The sequence below is a fragment of the Electrophorus electricus genome, chromosome 15, assembly GCF_041902795.1.
Source record: "Electrophorus electricus isolate QZ-2024a chromosome 15, ASM4190279v1, whole genome shotgun sequence".
NCBI classification, from domain to species: Eukaryota; Metazoa; Chordata; class Actinopteri; order Gymnotiformes; family Gymnotidae; genus Electrophorus; species Electrophorus electricus.
The window spans coordinates 9,821,678-9,840,068 of NC_137511.1; the positions used below are offsets into that span (position 1 = coordinate 9,821,678).

General features: G+C 40.8%; 1 protein-coding gene across 2 annotated transcripts; it reads right to left on the reverse strand.

Moving 5' to 3' along the window:
- Window positions 1–10,198: 10,198 nt before the first annotated feature.
- zfp36l2 (ZFP36 like 2 zinc finger CCCH-type) lies at window positions 10,199–12,534 on the reverse strand. 2 transcript variants are annotated; one of them, XM_027002703.3, is made up of 2 exons: window positions 12,278–12,534; window positions 10,199–12,090 (listed from the first exon to the last, which is right to left on the reverse strand). In XM_027002703.3, exons 1-2 carry the CDS (start codon window positions 12,326–12,328, stop codon window positions 10,948–10,950), a joined length of 1,194 nt encoding a protein of 397 aa, XP_026858504.1. In that variant the 5' UTR covers window positions 12,329–12,534; the 3' UTR covers window positions 10,199–10,947. The 2 variants fall into 2 exon arrangements, with proteins under 2 accessions (XP_026858504.1, XP_026858503.1); XM_027002702.3 differs by having other exon boundaries at window positions 10,199–12,093.
- Between the last annotated feature and the right edge of the window lie 5,857 nt (window positions 12,535–18,391).

Below are 18,391 nucleotides of genomic sequence, written 5' to 3' on the forward strand. Positions count from 1 at the left end.
AGCTACTGGAGGTCTTAATTCAAATGGAGCCACATTCACTGGAAATGTAAATGACAGTTTTGTCATGCAGTTCATTAAAGCACCCGTGACTCCTCCGGGCCCTTGCTCAGAGCGAGAGAAAGGAGAGGGAAAGCAGTTAAGCCTCGGGGAGAAAAGGGGAAAAAAAATCTTTTGGAGACCAAGTACAAAAGACACAGGGGGACTGTGAATGTACTGGCTGACAGGCGCTGGGAATTCATGGTTAGGTTTTTTATCCCTTCGCTGGCAGTGGTTCTGGCTTGAAAAGAGGGTCGAAGGGGCAAATTTGCTAGAGGCGACAGATTGCAGATGTCTCTTTTGGACTCTTTGAGAGAGGTGTTCCCCTCCCCCCCTCGCTCGTTGCCTCCCCCTTGAGAAAAGCTCCTGTAGACTTGTCTTTAGTCAGCATGAGTACATGAACACAGCACAAACGTATTTCCTGAAGAGAAACTTTTCAGTACTTTTAAGGCTGAGCAGCCTTAGTGTCATTAAATTAATTTTTTTATTATGTCTCACACATTGGGTAAGAACAAACAAACAAGCAAGCAAGCAAGCAAACAAACAAACAAACAACAACAACAACAATAAAGAAATCATAGCAAGAAAAACACATTTTACTGTGACTAATCAATAATTAATGACTTTTGCATTTGACCTCTTAGTTTCATTGGTCATTGGGTGGGTCTGACTCCATGGTATTCTGGATGGTTTCATAGGCCTGTATGTGGCATACTAATTCCCTGACATGTTCACAGCATGACCCAGGCTGGAGTTCCCAGCCATACCTTCCCTGACTAATGGGGGGGTTTGGGGTTAAAGGTGTTAAACCAAGCACTTTGTCACTGACAATATATATGGAATCAGGATGCTAATCAGAACTCAGTATCTCTTACAGTGTAGTGTAGTGCTACATGGACTTCCTGACAGGGTAGTGCTGTGTGGAGTCAAGAGCTCTTACAGTGCACCATGACTTGGTGGACTGCCGGGTCCTTTGGCGCTTGCTCTTTCTACCATAAATCAGAGAGTAAATCTATACTTCTACAATTCTTTTACCTTCTTTCCTGACCTGTGATGCACTGAAACAATCTAGTTTCAAACTTCTGGAAAAGTCAATACCTCCAGACTCAAACTTTTGTGCGTGTGCTGCTAGACACTACGTTATTTTGTAGAGCGGCGAGACTAGCGCTGTAATTTAACTCGCTGTGTATGACTTTATCTGTAACCGTGGTCGGTATAATCAGTGGGAGCGGAAGGAGAGAGGGAAGAGTGAAATGACGTGATGGCCTTACTCTTGAGCAGCCTGGGGCTGAGATGTGCAAGCATGCTGCGTCTCTGCTGGCTGAAGCCTGGTGAGTAATGGCAGCTCACTGTGAGGGCTCCACAGAGCGTGCCCAGATGGCCCAGGCCCTGTGGGAGGAGACCGTTACTGTTCCACTCCATCAGCCTGGAGCCAGCCGCCTGCCTCAAGGCGTGTGAAATGCAAATATTTTTGTAAAGCAGCCACACAGATACTCGTGGGGTTTGGACTTCCCTTCATGCAGCAGGAGTGAAGAGGTGTATGCAGTCTGGGAGGCTGTTTGCTGGGGCATATAGGAGCTTGTGGTCAGAAGCTGTGCTCGGGTCTCCTTTCGTCACCCCACCGAGGCACATGGCAGTCAGCTGCCAGCAGTGCATCTGTCAAGTAGCTCTTTGCTTCACTGGCTCAGGCCAGCACAACTATCATAAGGACCTGGATTTTAATGTCATGAACCACACACAGGACACTTAGGGATCTCTGGAAGCTCGACTGCTGAGTTTCTACTGCAATGGCAAAATAACCATCACTCTGGGTAATGAGCCCAATCCTGTGTGTACGCATAAGTAAACAGGAGGAAATGATCTTAAACAAATGGCATAGCATGTGTGCTGACAGTGAAATATATATTAATCACAGAAAGCCTGACAGAACTGTTTGCTCAATATACCGGCAGAAGCTGTTTCTGTCCATATGTTTAGGCACCAGTATAACCCATACATTTAATTAGCTAAAAGAATAACCTATATTCCATTTTTTATTACCATAATAATTCACCAGATTTAATAATTAATAAACCACTATTTTGGAGCAGATCTGTGACAACAGGGGCCAACAAATCGTTGGGTCTCTTTCCAGTCCAGTGATCAGTACTACCTTGGATAAGTAAGTTACTGGGAGACTCTTAGGACTGTGTCGAATTTTTAAATTCATTTGTCACTTCCTCAAAGCCGAGCACAAAACACTCAGTTCTGACAAATGGCTATGCAGATGTTTGATTTTACTGGTATGTTGAGAGACTCTGCTCAAGAGACTCATTTCAAATCTGAATTCCAGATGTTTGATGCTTCTCTGATTTGCTAAGCAATGCAATAGGAATACCAGCAAGATATAATTAGTACTTATTATTAATTCTAACCATAGTTTTAATTAGAACTCAACATACATGCAGTCCTACCAAGTTGTGTTTGCCATGACTTAAACCAAGGGCAAGTCAAATAAGGTTCTCTGTTTAAAATCTCTGTTCATTTAGTTCTGAAATGAAATCTGCTTTATTGTAATGTTTTATTTTTATATTAACCTTAAGAGCACATTACAGTAAGACGTAAGTTTTTTCATTACTAATTCCAATTTATTGTCCACCTGCAGACTAATCATATTCTATCTGATAGAGGGCCATTCCCTTATTACATATCTCTATTTTTGCAGTTATGATATTTGCCTATTGAAGCTTCCAATGAATCATAAATATATTCATTTTTACATTTTTTAATTTTCCATGCAAACTTCAAGATAGCCATGAATCATGAACTGTGTGTGAATTCTTTTAAGACATTTTTACATCTTGTGCAATTGGGCTGGCAATGATTTCCCATCATGCTTCCCACCTGCCGTAAATCTTCAGCAGACATTATGAAGCCTCTGCTATCAACTACACCTGACTTATAATATGTGGGCGGACTGAGGACTTGCCCAGATTCACAGACTCACAGCCGCTGAACTTCAAATGTTTGTAATATCATGCAGTCAATCATTAATCAAATGAATAGTAATGGTAGTTGTGACAGTGGCAAACGACATCTCATTTTAGAATCCCATTGTGTCAGAACATATTTGTGTTCAAACTGTTTCCAAACTGCATGTGAGAGAAAGCCTAATCTTTCTCAGCTGTAGTGTGAGTGTAGAGAGAGTGTATATGTGTTTGTGTGTGTGTGTGTGAAGCTTCACTTAACAGCTGTTCAGCATTTTACAGCTTTGTAATAACGCCTCTTCAGAAGTCTGTCAGTCTGGCCTCACACTGTTATCAGCTGTGGGACACACTGTCAAAACAAGTAAGGCAGTGGAGCGACACGACACACTGAGCCATGTATTCCTATGTATATGAACATGCCCTTGTCTGGGGAATGGTTTTGCTGTGTTAACTTGTTTCCTTCACCTGAGGAAGCAGATGTTATTTCCATTGCGAATGAAGCATGAACAACCTTCTTTCCGCAACATCCTACTTGTCATATAATGCATGTTGCTGTTGAGCAGAGAATTGCACAGCAGAATTCATAAAGCATAAAAATGCATTCACACCAGGCCTCCTTATCCATTAACATTTTAATATGTCTTTGTAGTTTTACACTTATCATCACTGAATTATGAGGTATGTCTCTGCTAAATAAAGACAAACTTTCCACTCCAGACCAAGGACTGGGATAGAATAGTCATGAGCCATGGTTTTATTTCAGTTTTGTTCCTGATTGTACAGCTGCAGACAGCCTACATTAAAATAACAATATGCGATGTGCTGAAGAAATCTTGGTGCAACCTCTTTGAGAATAGGCTTGTGGTTTGTGGGCCATTCTGTTTAACCTTAGACTGTCGTGAGATAATCTGCTCCACTCTACTGCTAACTAACTCTCTCTCTCTCTCTCTCTCTCTCTCACACACACACACACACACACACACACACACACACACACACACACACACACATACAACCCCCCCACGCACACATACACATGCACACACACACACAGACAACCCCCCCCCCACACACACACATGTGCAAACAGTCTGCCTTTAGGAATGAGGTGCTGTGAGTACATGCCTTATCTGCAGTGAAGGTGGGGCTTTTTTGATTAACTGATAGATCCCAGAGAGCCCTGAAGATGTCTCTGCCCTATCCTGCTGACTCTTTACACCCCTCCCTCTTCAGGACATAGAAATAGTTAAACTCCTCTTTAATGATTTACAGAGCTCCTGACATCCTGTTATTGTTTGTTGTTGAATATTATCTTGACCAGGCTGTCAGCAAGAACAACTTCTCCCAGGTACTAAAGGGCATAGCCATGTGGGATTTCTACTTCACTTAAGTACTGTACTCATATATATACGTACATAGCAATCCATAAGTAAAATTAAGTTAAAGTGCAGACTACCAGCTTAAATGTTATTGCATGTTTGTCCATATCAGGCGAACTGTATAGGATTTCCTGCCCTTAAGAATCAAGAACACTATCCAGGATATTTGCCACAGATATATCAAGGACTACCATAAAAGCAATCTGTACCCCATAGACCTCAATAAATTCTGGGTATCAACCCTAGCACTTCTCTGTTAGGCCTGAAATACAGTCATTTTTAGCTTGTACCTCTTCAGTGGAATTCAGGCTGGGTTAATCTGACTAGTCCAGTCAAAAACATTTTACTCTTTAACAAGGAAATTGCCTTAATATTATGCTTAGGGTCATTTTCTGCTGCACCTTTAGAGACATTTGGTTGGACTGTTAAACTGAAACTTCTGTTAAACTTAAACTGCTTTCCTCAGTCACATCCACAATGAACACAAGTTAACCAGCTCCACCCCATACCTATGCAGTGTTTCACAGTGAGGTGGTATGTTTTGGATATTGAAGATATTCTCCACACTTTCCTTTTTTCCCTACTCTGGTATAGGTTCACATATTCTCTCCTTCAATAGAGTGGTAGAACTCTATTGGCTTTTTTTGGGGGGGGGGTAGTTTTCTTGAAACAACTGAGAAACTTCAGTTCAATAACTTTTTTTCAGTATGTGTAACCAAATTAACTAATTTATATATATATATATATATATATATATATATATATATATATATATATATATATATATATATATATATATATATATATATATATATATATATATATTGGTTTGCTTTAAGATTAAGATCTGTTCAATTAGTTTTGGTCCCCTGAAAGAACAGGACTATGTATGAAACCTCTACTAATATTGATGTAAATAATCACGCTTTCACTCCAAACCCAGCGTGCTGTAATCAAAACAACAAAAACTTTGGCACTATCCAATTACTTAGGTATTGCACTAAATTTATCATCCACTGTTTGTTTTGAAGCGCAGATCACATGATCCAGCATTCTCTAACAAACATCAACATGTCAATGTTTGTTGTGTTTCTGAGAGAATGTTGGACAGAGTTCTGTGTAAAGGAGAACAGGTGGAGGTTTTTGTTTTGAAAAAGCGGAGGGTCAGCATTGACTGGGCATCGTCTGTGCATGACCTTATGCACATCTGCAGCTAACCCAGTAGCTAACCCTAACCCAGGCTATCCATGTCTCTTTCTCCCCACACCTAATTAACCCTGAACCTTTAACCTCCCACCCTCACTTCTGGAGACAGGGCAGATGATGCAGAAAAGAAAGCAGCTGGATAGCAAGTACAAAAGTACAGCTGAAACAAACATCCATTGTCCACATACTATATAACCAAGTCCCACATTTCATCACAGAATTATTGTTTGCATAAATGAATCACAAATGTTTATTGCCCATGAGAGATTTTTTATGAGGGAATATCACCCACAATATAAATACATTTATTACTATCATGTAATCTGTCTGAGATACAGTAGATGTGCTTCAACTTGCTTTCCACTGGGGGGAAGTGGGGTACAGGTAGCAAAGTCACATATTGTCAGGCAGGATCTGATTTTCTATGCCTCTGAGGTGTTCCTGTGCTTGGAGCTCAGCTCTGGGTGATGTCACTGTGCTCTCCTGCTGGAGTGGCAGAGCCCAGGTGCAGACTGACTGCTGCCAAGGGCTGAGGTGCACTTCAGCCCTGGAGCAGGTAGAAAACAAGGCAGTCAAATGACAACCATAGGGGAACAACCAACACCCTTAGCATTGTGTAAACAAGAAAGGGTAGAAGCTGAGGAAGCATGGAAATGGAGCACGTTTGAAGGTCCCACTTGAAAAACACATCTGCAGAAGAACCCAGGGTTTGTGTTTTCAACTCTCCTGTGGCTGAGTTTGGGGCCATCAGTTACAAGGGAGCCACTATTAGTTTGTGCAGGTGCCAGTGGAAAGCACCAGCTGCACTATAGCCTGCAGGTGATGGGGCATCTACATGCATATATGGCTGTGTGTGTTTGTGGGTGAGTACAAGCTGACAGGCATCTGTGGCTAGGCATTTATGGAACATAATGTGTATCACACAAGCCTGCACTCTCCTGCAATAGAGGAGCAAGGTTGATAGTGTTGTTGTTAATCAAACCTGCCAGGATTATCAGAGAACACACACATTCCTATAGTCGCACACACACACACACACACACACACACACACACACACACACACACACACACACACGCACACAGACATACACACCACTCTTTGAAGTGTGCATTCTCAACACCATTCAAGCTTCAACACTTAAAAAAACAACAACACTAAAACAGTGCTCCTCAAGTATCTTCAGGTACAACAGAACAAGATTTTCTATATAAGCAGTGGAGCAGCCTAATGAAAACAATGAAAGCAATGAAAACAGCTACTAGTAGCCCAAATATGAGAATGGCTGAGGTCTCTTAAGTGGGTCTGCAAACTTTGGCCTCAAGCAGTTCTTTTTGTGGCCCATAGAAGAGGGAAGTTAATGATTAGATGTGACCAGCTCATTTCCACGCAGGTGGAACAGAGCAGCCATTCTCTTTCATCATCCCCTAGTTCAAGGTCAGTTTCATATGTGCTTCACGCTGACGTCAGGGAAGTCTGCTGTCTCTGCTGCAGCGTGAATACATGTTTGACCAATTTAACATTTGTGGGCCTGAGGGATCAGAGAGTTTAACTTAAGCCTGTTTTAGCCCTGAACAAAAAGTGAAGCTGGAGTGAGGTTAAAAAAAAATCACGCCACATGGAGAATTAAGGAAAACAAGAGGGTTTACAGCCAAATGAACAGCTGCATTTTAAATACGCTAATTAGCTTAATTAGAATGCCTGCCATGGCCATGTTTTTCCAACCTCAGCCAACTCAGTATATTTCACTCAACTCTAGCAGATTAATTCATCACATCTGCATACTAAGAACACAGGCGTTTTAGAGTAAACAGGTTGTGCTATTGTTTGCTGCTATAGTAGTCCAATCAAGTCCCAAAAGGGAGCTCTCATTTCCTTCTGTTTAGAGCCCGAATAAGCATGTAGCTCTTGGAGTGTCCTTTTAATTCATTGTTCCATCTTGTGACATGGCAGATTTATCATGCTTAATTGTTTATGTCAGATTGCACTGTGCCAGTCTGTCTCATCTAGTATGCTTCCACAGGTTAAAGTTAATCTCATTTTAAACATTAACATCAACTCTGTTTTATTCCCCATATTTATGAAATAAAACTGTGAGACAAATACTTCCTCACTCTCCCCAGCCTGTAAGTACACTGTATGTCACAGGTCTCAGTTGAATACCCATGCACTTATCTTTACGCCTTTATGTCTATATGGGTGAAATGTGTACCCTTAAGCTCTCACATGAGTCACTGGTCTTTATTGTCTTTTGCACTGATTTCTTTCAGATAAGAATTAAGACAATCAGGCTGCCTCAGAGGCAGACTTTACCTTGGTTATGGTTTCTTGAGGAAGGAAATGTTCACTCAGAGCTCTTTGGACTTGGACGGCAGAGGAAGAGGAGGAAGATGAGGGTGGAACTTCCTTGCCTTGTGCTGGGAGGTACAGCCCATCACACCATGCACACACTCCTGTCAGGAAAACAGGAAAGGCAAAGTTAGTTACTTTGTTCGTCACAGGTGCACAACTGCTAGAGATAAGCTAGGGCCAAACTGGAGCATGGCCGACTAGTCTTCAGCACAACAATCCTGTTCCTGAAAATATTAGCAGTGCCCTTTTATTAAAAGCGCAACCGCACCCACACGAAAACTCTCATAAATTCTTCCATACACTCCCCTGCCTCCTCCTAGCTTACCAAGTCCATGTATACCATCTGCAGTAGATATCCAGCCCTTTAAAGTAGCACAATGAAAGTCTCATGAAACCACAGAATTATGCTATTTATAGAAGAGAGGCAAAAAACAGAATTGTATTTTTGAAAATAATATATACATGTACTAAATAATGTTGAAAGAACTGGGATTTCTCATAGTACTGGCTCACTACTGGTCATGTCACTTAACAAGTGGCTTGTCACCACTTTAAAGTCAAAAGCATTCAAGATGACCACTTTTGAAAAGACCAGTGTGCAGTATCAGTCACTTCTGCTGATGGTTTAGTTTGCATCTTGTATGTAACATTACTTAAATAGTATTATTACTAGTTTGTTTATTTAGCCTTAACATTTCAACAAGTCTTATAGGAAAAAAATCTACATAGCCAAAGCTAAAATATGGCCCTGTCATTTAAACCGACATTAGATGTAACACTAGTGTGGAAGTAGTTAAAAAAACAACAAAACCCCCCAAAAAACTGAAGAACAGTTCTGTTCCCAGGGGTCCCTAATCAGAGAACAGAGTAGGTTTCCTGCTATTGTAATGCTGGTCCATTAAGGGCTGACAGCCACTTTTCCCCCACATACACATCTGCACATGTGCAAACATACATATGCCCTAACACACTCAAACACACTTCTGCGCTTTCAAATATAGTCTTACACAGCCTTAAAGCAAACATTTGTGAAAGTATACATCTACACATAGACACTGGCATCATTGTAAATCCTTAGGCTTGCACAAAGTAAAACAGCCATCAGACATTTTTTGGTTACAAATATTTGACAACATTCTTATCTTTGACCAGACTAAACCCCCAGTTCTTATAATCTGGATGCTTTCCTAATTGCTTTCCTTTGTGATGAACTGACTCTAGGAACTTACTTTCCAGAGCTAGACTTAAGGTATGAATGCTTTCTTTCTGTTGTATTCTCACTAGATAGTCAAAGAAAGTATGCATTTGATATTTTTATATAACATTCAAGGCCACAACTACAAGAAAATGTAATAACTATATTTCATTGGCTTGGTTAATTAATTTAAAAACAATAAAATAAAGTGATTATGACTACCCCCCACTGCTTGCCATTCAAAGTGGACCAGTACGGCTTTCTCTCCGTTTTGAAAGTTTACCAATCTCAGTGAAACTGAAAGAAAAGGCAGGAAGACCGAGAACAGTGACAATCATTTAGTCACAACGCAGAAAGCTCTGCTGAGCAGGATTCAAATAAGCTCTCCCAACACTAAACCACACCTCTTTTGTCTTCTTAAAGAAATACTCGACTACACATTTTCCTCGAAAATGTATCTTTATTAGAATATCCTTGTAAAATATTCAAAGTACAAATTTATTTCCCACACAAAGGCCACATATACAATCCCTTATAACTGAAGCTGACTTTTCATTACATTCAAAAGTTCTTCCTTCCAATCTAAGTAGTCCAACTGATATCTAACTCTATTATACAACATACTTTCAAAGTAATTCCCCGACCAGCAAGTTTGGAGATCTACATGTCAAAGTCAAAAGCCAAACAGTAGACCTACATATTTTTATTACAAGGAATGGTGTTCAAAATGATCTAATAAAGTAATGAGCAAAACTGAAGGGAAAAGCTTTAAAATGGTCTAAAATCAACATATTTTGATCTAACTAAACAAAAGCTACATTCAACTGAATTTTCTTGACATATGCACTAAACCAAAATGCTTAATTAGATTGGTCTACAATATGTGAGATTGTTTACACCATAGGCGTATATTAGAAAGTTAACATCAGGATAAGGGACTGCTACATTCTCTGGCACTTGACTGAAATAGTGCAACTATGTGCAAAAAGGTTTTTTCTTGTCTCTTTACCCCTCTCTCTTTTTGGTTGTCCATGTTGTTGCTATTCTCAAAACACAAGTGATGGTTCCAACTGTGAAATGCTAGTTCATATATTATACAATAAAAGGACAGTACATTCTATACAAACCAAATGCCCAGAGATCCTCTGCCCTCACCCCTCACAAAAAACCAGATGCTCCCACTCTAACACATGTAGTAAACAAAACTGAAATAAATAGTATACAATTTATAAATTATTTACTTATTTACAGCAAAATACTCAAAATATAACAAAAAAATATATTATTGTGAGGAAAAAAAAAAACAAGTGTTTCCAGATTAACAATGGAGATCATAATTTAAAAAAGGAATACAGTTGTATTGCTTTAGACTTGATAAATATCATATGGACTTGATTTATCCACAAAGGCTATACTTTTCACATGACAATAAATAAGTTAAATAGATTTCATAGCATGTTGCAAAATGCAATGATACCACTTAAAACGCATCTGCAGTGACATTCCATCACCAGCTTGAGGGCCCATCACAATGGCTGTTCTTTCTTACTTACACCACATCGTGGCACTGTGAAACATTTATAGAAGCTGGAATAAGTTTTCCCTAGCTATTTTATTGGCCAAACAAGAGCCCTTGAGTATATCTATATAAAGGCACCTTCTTGTTAATTTGTTGGTATTAAAAAACAAAAACAAAATCCAAAATATTAATGTGACCTCCTTGACCACACACCCTTTGAAATCCCAACAGAATAATAATAATAATAATAATAATAATAATAATAATAATAATAATAATAATAATAATAATAATTCAGTCGTCTGAAATCGACAGCCTGCTGAAGATTGGCAAACGTCTGTTGGAATCCAGGTTTGGTGACTCCGAACCACTGATTGTGCCAGACGAGCAGCAGGACCCACTCACGAAGCTCTCCGGATCGGAGAGAGATTCCAATGGGCTTGGAGGCGAATCAAATACCGGCGACTCGGAGAAAGGGCGCATGGATGGTAAATGGCTCATTTTGAACGGAGGCGATGGGGGACCGGTACTAGGCTGAATGTTGCTGTACAAGGCACCAGAGTTAAAAGCACTTTGGGCTTGGGGGATCAAAGGGGCAAGAAAAGCCTTAAGATCTTGCTCGGGAAAGCTAAAGGCACTCAGACACGAGCTAGGAGTAAGCGCGTCCTCGAAAAAAGTTAGAGAACAGGTGGGCGGTGGTGGTGTACGTGATACGGGGCTCTCAGTCATAGCAGCCTCTGTCTCGTGGGAGCTGGAGAACCCCGAGAAGCTCAGGCTGTGGTGCAACTTTGGTCTTTCCCTTTGAGCAAGAAATGGATTCGACTCCTTTTCCGCCAAGACTCCAATTTCCCGTTTAAGTCTCATTTGTCCTTGTGGGGTTACATTGTTTGTCACGGCTCTACGTTCGTCCACGTTATGAATGAAGTGACAGCGGGGGCCATAAGGGCAGAAACCAATAGTGTGGAATGTGCGGCATGGCTCGGTCTTGTACTTAGGATGGCGGGAAAGATTCCTCAATTCGTGATATCCATGGGCAAACTGACATTTTTCCCCATATTTACATGAGCCATTTTCTTCAAATGGCCTACAGAGTTCGGTTTTGTAACGAGTGGAATTAATCTGTGAACCCGGCTTCGGCTGAAATATTTCCTGAAGTTGCTGGCTACGTTCTCCAGTCTCACTAAACGCTCGACTGCGAAATTTATTTTCCTTATTCATATATGCTGGTGTGGGATTCTCCTTGCTGTTGTTACATTGCGAAGAGACCTGGAACTTGCTACCACTGATGGAGTCCATGTGGCTGGCAGAGTTGCTCCGGAAATAGCCGGTCGCGTTAGACCTGTTATTGTTTGTATTGGAAGTTGCGAGTGGTATCCCTATAGTTCTCTTGTCCAGCATGTTGTTGAGGTGGATTGCATTAGAGCTTTGTGTTTTCTCCTGCTGAAAAAGAAAGCAGTTTAGTTGAATCAGTTGTATATAGTAATTTGCTACAATATATATGATTCTGAAATAAGTTATTTATTTTACTCACGCTCAAGTTACAGCGTTTATATAGTTACAGCGAATATATATATATACGGATTTGATATATAAAAATTGAATCTTTTTTTTTTTTTTTACTTACCCTGTAAAACAGGTCAAAGTCGTAAATGGAAGACAGTACTGAAGCAGACATTTTCTTCAGTGAGTTCCAGCTCAAAAAGATTTGATGGACCAAGTAGGATCCTTATGCGAAATAGAATGTCCACGGCTGATCTACTCCTTTCAGGTAAATTCAAATAACCAAGCCAAAAGCCTGCCTTGCTGTTCTTTCTGTTTAGTGGCGGGATAGCTTCGGATTTAGGGAGTGTCGTGTACTGGCGAGGTTTGCACATGTGTATAAATGCCTTGCTGCTGCGCGAGGGGTGGCGCTTGCGAAGTTTTTTGCCTTGGAGCTCCGTTGGGTTTTTTAACTCCCACATTGCGTCAGCATACTATCCTTGAGTTTGCTGCTGTTCCATGTCAGTCACCGCGTGCAAACAAATCTAAGGTGCTTTGATTTCTGATTTCTTTTAATATAAGCAACTTCAGAAAAGTAAACGTAAAACTATTAGAATGATTATTTTGGTAACGAAACAAAAAATATGGAGCATGTACTATACACGTTGCCACTACATCTTACACTCTTATATGAACACAATTCTTATGTCATAACATGATGTTCACTCTTATACGTTTTTGTCTTTTTTGTGTGTGCCGTTATAATATAAAATATATAGAGTAATAAAGTTTGGCAACACTTAACTGTGGCGTTTACGTATTCGGAAAATAACGCAGGCTGACAGCGCCTCCTAACGCATCTTCGTGTAAGGAATAATCGTAAAGATTGCAGTGTTCATTCAGTTTGAACTATAAAATAGATTTCATTTAGTTTTTGCTTGTTTTAGACTGTTAGCTAATTCTAAATCCAAAATCCAAACAATACATAATTGCATGAAATGCAAAAATTAAGGCTATGGGTTGTCTCCCTTACTGTTCACCCACTCACTAATTGTACAGTTTATGAATTCACCAATGCAACAATGTGTTACATAAATATAGTTGAATCAAAAGCAGGGCACATCTCTTTTAATGTTTAAAAGTCCCCCAAAGTGCAAACAATCAAGTTAACTCTATCACTGCCTCTATTCCTCCCCATCCTTGTTCTGAGCACCACTGGTGGTGCAGGAGTGAGAAAGAGTGAGAAGCTCTTTCTGTCCACAGCATGACTCCTCATGGGGGTCACAGCATAAGTGAAGTGAGAATTGCTCGGTTCAGGCTCTATTTGTAGGATAGACCGCACTGCCATCCCATCTGTAGGACGTTTGGCATCTCAGGTTATGTAATGTGTTGCATCAGATGCAAGGGGCTGTCTCACATTGCATGATTCATCTCCTGATATAAGCCAAGGATTAGCTCCTCAACAGAGGGACAAACAGAGGCAAATGAGTGGCTAGGCAAATAAACAGTTTCATAACAAAGCAGAAAGTGACAGAACACAAATCACACAGGATGCATGGGTTGGCTGCAAACCCTCAATTTGGTGTTTTAAATTACACTGTAAGACGGGTTACTTTTTTGTATATATAGTTAAAAAAAAGATTTGCAGGCCAAAGACCTGGCATGGTTCATAGACAGCCATATTAAACCACCCCCTTCAAAACAAGAAATCTCTCAAACAAAACTTTATCCACAGCAACCACTCATCCATTACACAGACTGCGCTTTTCGCTGAGATGCTCTGATCATTCCAAAACATTACATCATTGCTCAGAGAGGGAACATCGCTAGTATAGCCAGCGAGGCTGCCAAGACGTCTGTACAGCACTGCACACTGGCTGCTTTGTGATGTCCACAGAAGGTTTCCAAGGCGACCGTTTGGTATAGAGGGCATCCCACAAAGGAAGGGCCTTTTCCGCTCACTGTGAAGCATGCTAATGCTCAGTACACTTTCTTTCTGCATTTCCCTGAAGAGCCGCAGCATATTCACACACGTCCACAGCACAACAATCCTGAACAGCTGTGACCTTTAACCTTGTGAGACCTTGCATTCTCTTATGAGGACACAGCAGTGCGAATATAACCTGGCTGTGCTCATACAATCACTTCGTTTTTTTTGCCACATCAGCTATTTACTGTTAGAAGCCACTGCTCAGTTTCCATAGTTGTAAGGTACCACAAGTTTCAGACAACAAGGAGAAATTAAAGCGCAAAAAATAGCGCCGTCTGGAACGGGAGGTAAAGTTGTGTTTTCTGGTGAGATATGTTCCATGTAGCTGAATCTGTGTGACATGTAGCTCAGTGGCCTAATTTTATTTGTCTTCTAAAGATTTTGTCCTTTACAATCTCTTACATACAGGGGTTAGAAATGTTCAGACTAGATCTACACATCATCTGTGCAACAGAGCCATGGCTCTTCTCTCTCTTTTCTTCCTCCTTGCTCCCTGTGCGCACCTATTGTACTGCTGCCCCACTGAACACCTGCAGCACAGTGGCTCCCTTTATACTGGTTAAAGCTATATAAGTTAGTAAGTGAGCTGGTTGTAAATCTGAGCAATGAGCCAATATTTCTGCGGAGCTGTCTTCCCAGGCAGCAGGCAGCAGTGCGTCCAGAAGCCCCGTTTGAGGTCTGCTCTGCTTGTTTATGTACGGTTACACCCAGAGCTGAATTTAACCCCAGCTACCATCTGCTGCAGCACCCAGGCCTCTGCCCAGCGCATGAGACTGGTTTGGGTCGGTTTGCGCCGCACACCGGCTACAGAACCCGACTCGCCACGCTGGGTTATAATCGTCAGAGGCGTCTCCTCTGTGGGGATTTTAGTTTTTAGTTAGGCTTTTCTTTTCTTTTTTTAATATGTTGTAACTTAAGGGTCAAGTAAGGTGTGCCTCAGTGTAACTCTAGGATACTGTGTTGTGAATGTTGTGTGCGGTGTTTTTAGCTAGAGTTAAGCAAGCTAGTTAGGCTTTGCCTTAAGCAAAGCTAGCAAACGTGACACGCACATTCAGATAACCAATGTAGCATTAGCTTTTCGGGAGGTGTGTACAGTGTTATTATGCAGAAACAAAACCATGTTTCTAATCCCTGCTTATGATGTTTCAGTCTGTTCTTGTTTATCGTTTACACACAGAGTTGTGAGTAAAGGCCACGGTGTTCCTCTCTGTGCTCAGTGCCACAGAGCTGGGTCAAAGGCTGGGTATTCTGAGCTGCAGAATGCCCTGTTGGCCTAGCCGCAGCCAGGAAGCCTTTCATTAGTGCAACCGAGGGAGGTGCCCTGGACACCCCCACCGAGGACACCGCCACACCCCTGAGTGTGTCCTGCTCTTTAGCTCTCTGTACAGAAGTGTTTGGTGACATGATGTGAAGAAATACAGAACAAAAATTTCCCCAATGTAAATATAGACAGAAGGAATTTTGTAAATAGGTTGAATTTTGAGATATGACTTTTGATAAAATATAACATAGCTAGCAAATGTGACACTGAAATAGTAAACATTAAAAAAAATAAAATAAAAAACTGTTTAGGTAATAAAATGTAAAAAGACACAAAAGTGCTTTGAATGTTATAAAAGAATGTTAACTTCAGATAAGTGAACAGAGGAACTAAAAGTGGAAGCACTCTGCCCCCTACTGCTATACTGCCGTTTCTGGGGGAATTTTCCTTTTAAGATTCGAAGTCAAAATACTCTACATTAAATGTTTCCCATGGAAATAAATAACTGTAAACTATTGATAATTGTAATTTGTAATTCTAACTGTAAACTATTGATAAGTGTAACTTGTAATTCTAACTGTAAACTATTGATAACAGAAATAATAAGCCAGAAAAAGTGGCAGAAAGACCAATCATGGTAGTTCCATTATGTTAATACTGTGGATGAGAGTGCATTTATCAAATATTGAATAGTTATAATTCTTATACATTATGGCATAGATCCTTTTAAGCATGTGGGGAATCTCTACCACCATGAAATAATTTACATAATGTACTGTAATGACACAGAACTAAACATATTTTAGTGAAAAGAGTGAGACACCTTGAAAAACACTCTAAAAGTAAAAAGAAACGTAAAAAGATTCAGCGTTATCAATGAGCTGAGTACTAGGATAAGGCTGAAAAGAATTATGGGGTGCACATGCAATTTATTTGTAATCACACACAGGACTCTGTTAGACAAGCAAGTTCCAGTTCTTCCAATTCCTGCCCTACTCATTTTTGCTGCAAACATAAAACTATTCATTAGCTAATTAGCAAACCCTTTATGAGTACAAAACAGTGTGTGCCTCTAATATCTATCCAGGAATTAAAGTGCAAAGCAAAAGCTATAGCTATTAGTTTGTCATACAAAGCAGTATTGCAGTCTAGGGTTGTCACGAGACTCCCCCCCCCCCCCCCCCCCAAGTCACATGGTATGGCCTGCCACGTGTAGGGGGGGGTTCACCGTCATTTGTAGCCACGTCCTCTGTGATTTCACACACCTGCACGGGGTTACCGTCTTGTGTCTATTTAAACCTCTGCTAGTGTGTACATCATTTTTGGTCATTGTTTGCTGAAGTCTGTTAAAACGTTTGTGTAGCCTGTGTTCAGTTAAATGTATAGTCATGTCCGTCGTTAATGTTGTGTGAGAGTGCCGTTGTTATAGTATGTGTTCCATGTTAATAAATGTACTTCACTGTCGAGGAAGTCTGTACGTCCTGTTCCACGCCCATCGGCACTCGGGCCAGCGGCAACGTTACAGGCTTAAAAAGAAAAGGCTGCCATTTTAAGTACTTCCTAACCTTAACTTATGCCAGAACGGCAGTGATCTGCAGCCACAACATAAAACATAAAACATTCATTTGTAGCCTCAAGGCTGCTGAGTGGGTATGTTGGCTGGGCCCCCTGACAGACACTGGAAGGTGTCAGTACGTTGGCTCAGACCTTCATATGGATACTGAAAGGTGTGAGTATGTTGTCTCGGCCCCCAAACAGACAATAGAAATGAAAAGCTGTCTTATGCTTGAATAGCCCCCACGCCACGAATTCACACAGCCTGGCAGAGTGAACTTTGACCCTTGCATGCACCTAAGTCGTAGTGACACAAGCGACCTGGTGTGGCAGGGCAGAGCTGGCTGGTGGAGAGGCCGCACAAAGGACAGCGAGATGCACCTGCCAAAGAGAGACACCAGTTATTATTGCTCTTAGTGAATATACATGGCCTCGAGTAGGGAGATTATGGTAAGAAGACTAGAGGTGTGTGTGTGTGTGTGTGTGTGTGTGTGTGTGTGTGTGGTGTGTGTGTGTGTGTGTGTGTGTGTGTGTGTGTGGGTGGGTGGGTGTGTGTGTGTGTGAACTATGTTGTCAGGTTATTCCTTTGCACTGCAGCACTGCAAACAGGCTGCAGCACTGTTCTCTGCCTTGGTACCCATTACCCATTTCCTTATCCCTCTAATGTTTGCTCTCACGAGCAGCTGTCATTGTGTGGTAGATCAGGGTTTGGGTGTGACAAAAGAACAATGCCAGCAAAGCACTGTTTAGAACTGAGTCCAGCCAGATAAAAAGTGTCCAGCAGGTAGGGGCATGGTGCTAGACACACACATGCACACTGGGAGGAGCCTAGGAGAAGAAGGTCATGCTATGACATACATAGCATGTATTTTTGTACATATCATTCAGGTTTGGCAAAAGTCTGGCAAGACTACTGAGTTTTAGACAACTGATTATGAAAAAGTCTGCTTTTAAGGTGTTTAAAAAAATCTGCATGTTTTGGTAGTTATAATGTTCTGATAAATTGATAAAGGAGCTCTCTAGAGCATTTGACCAACCAATTTAAGTTAAAAAAAAAATCAAGGCTTATAAAACTTTTTGTATTTGTATAAGACTGTGGCACATGTGGCATAATTTGAACACAATGGGTGTGGCTAATTTTTCTGAAATGCCATTTTATATGTTTTAGAGGCCTTGGTGAGTGAAAGAAAGAGTCTGGATATATTTATTCAACAAATCCCTGGGGGTCTGAGTGCGGAGCCTATGGAAGGAGATCAGCGCAATCAGAGGAACAAATAATTTTCCCCCTTTGTCACTCTGATCCTAATTAGAACCATATATTTGTTGTAAAATTGCATGTTGTATAAAAAATATTATTTTTATAATGATTTAGACTCTGAAGATTATTTGAAAATCAATTTTGAGACAACTGCATGAAAATTCTAGAACTAGTGTATTGCATACAAATAGCAATG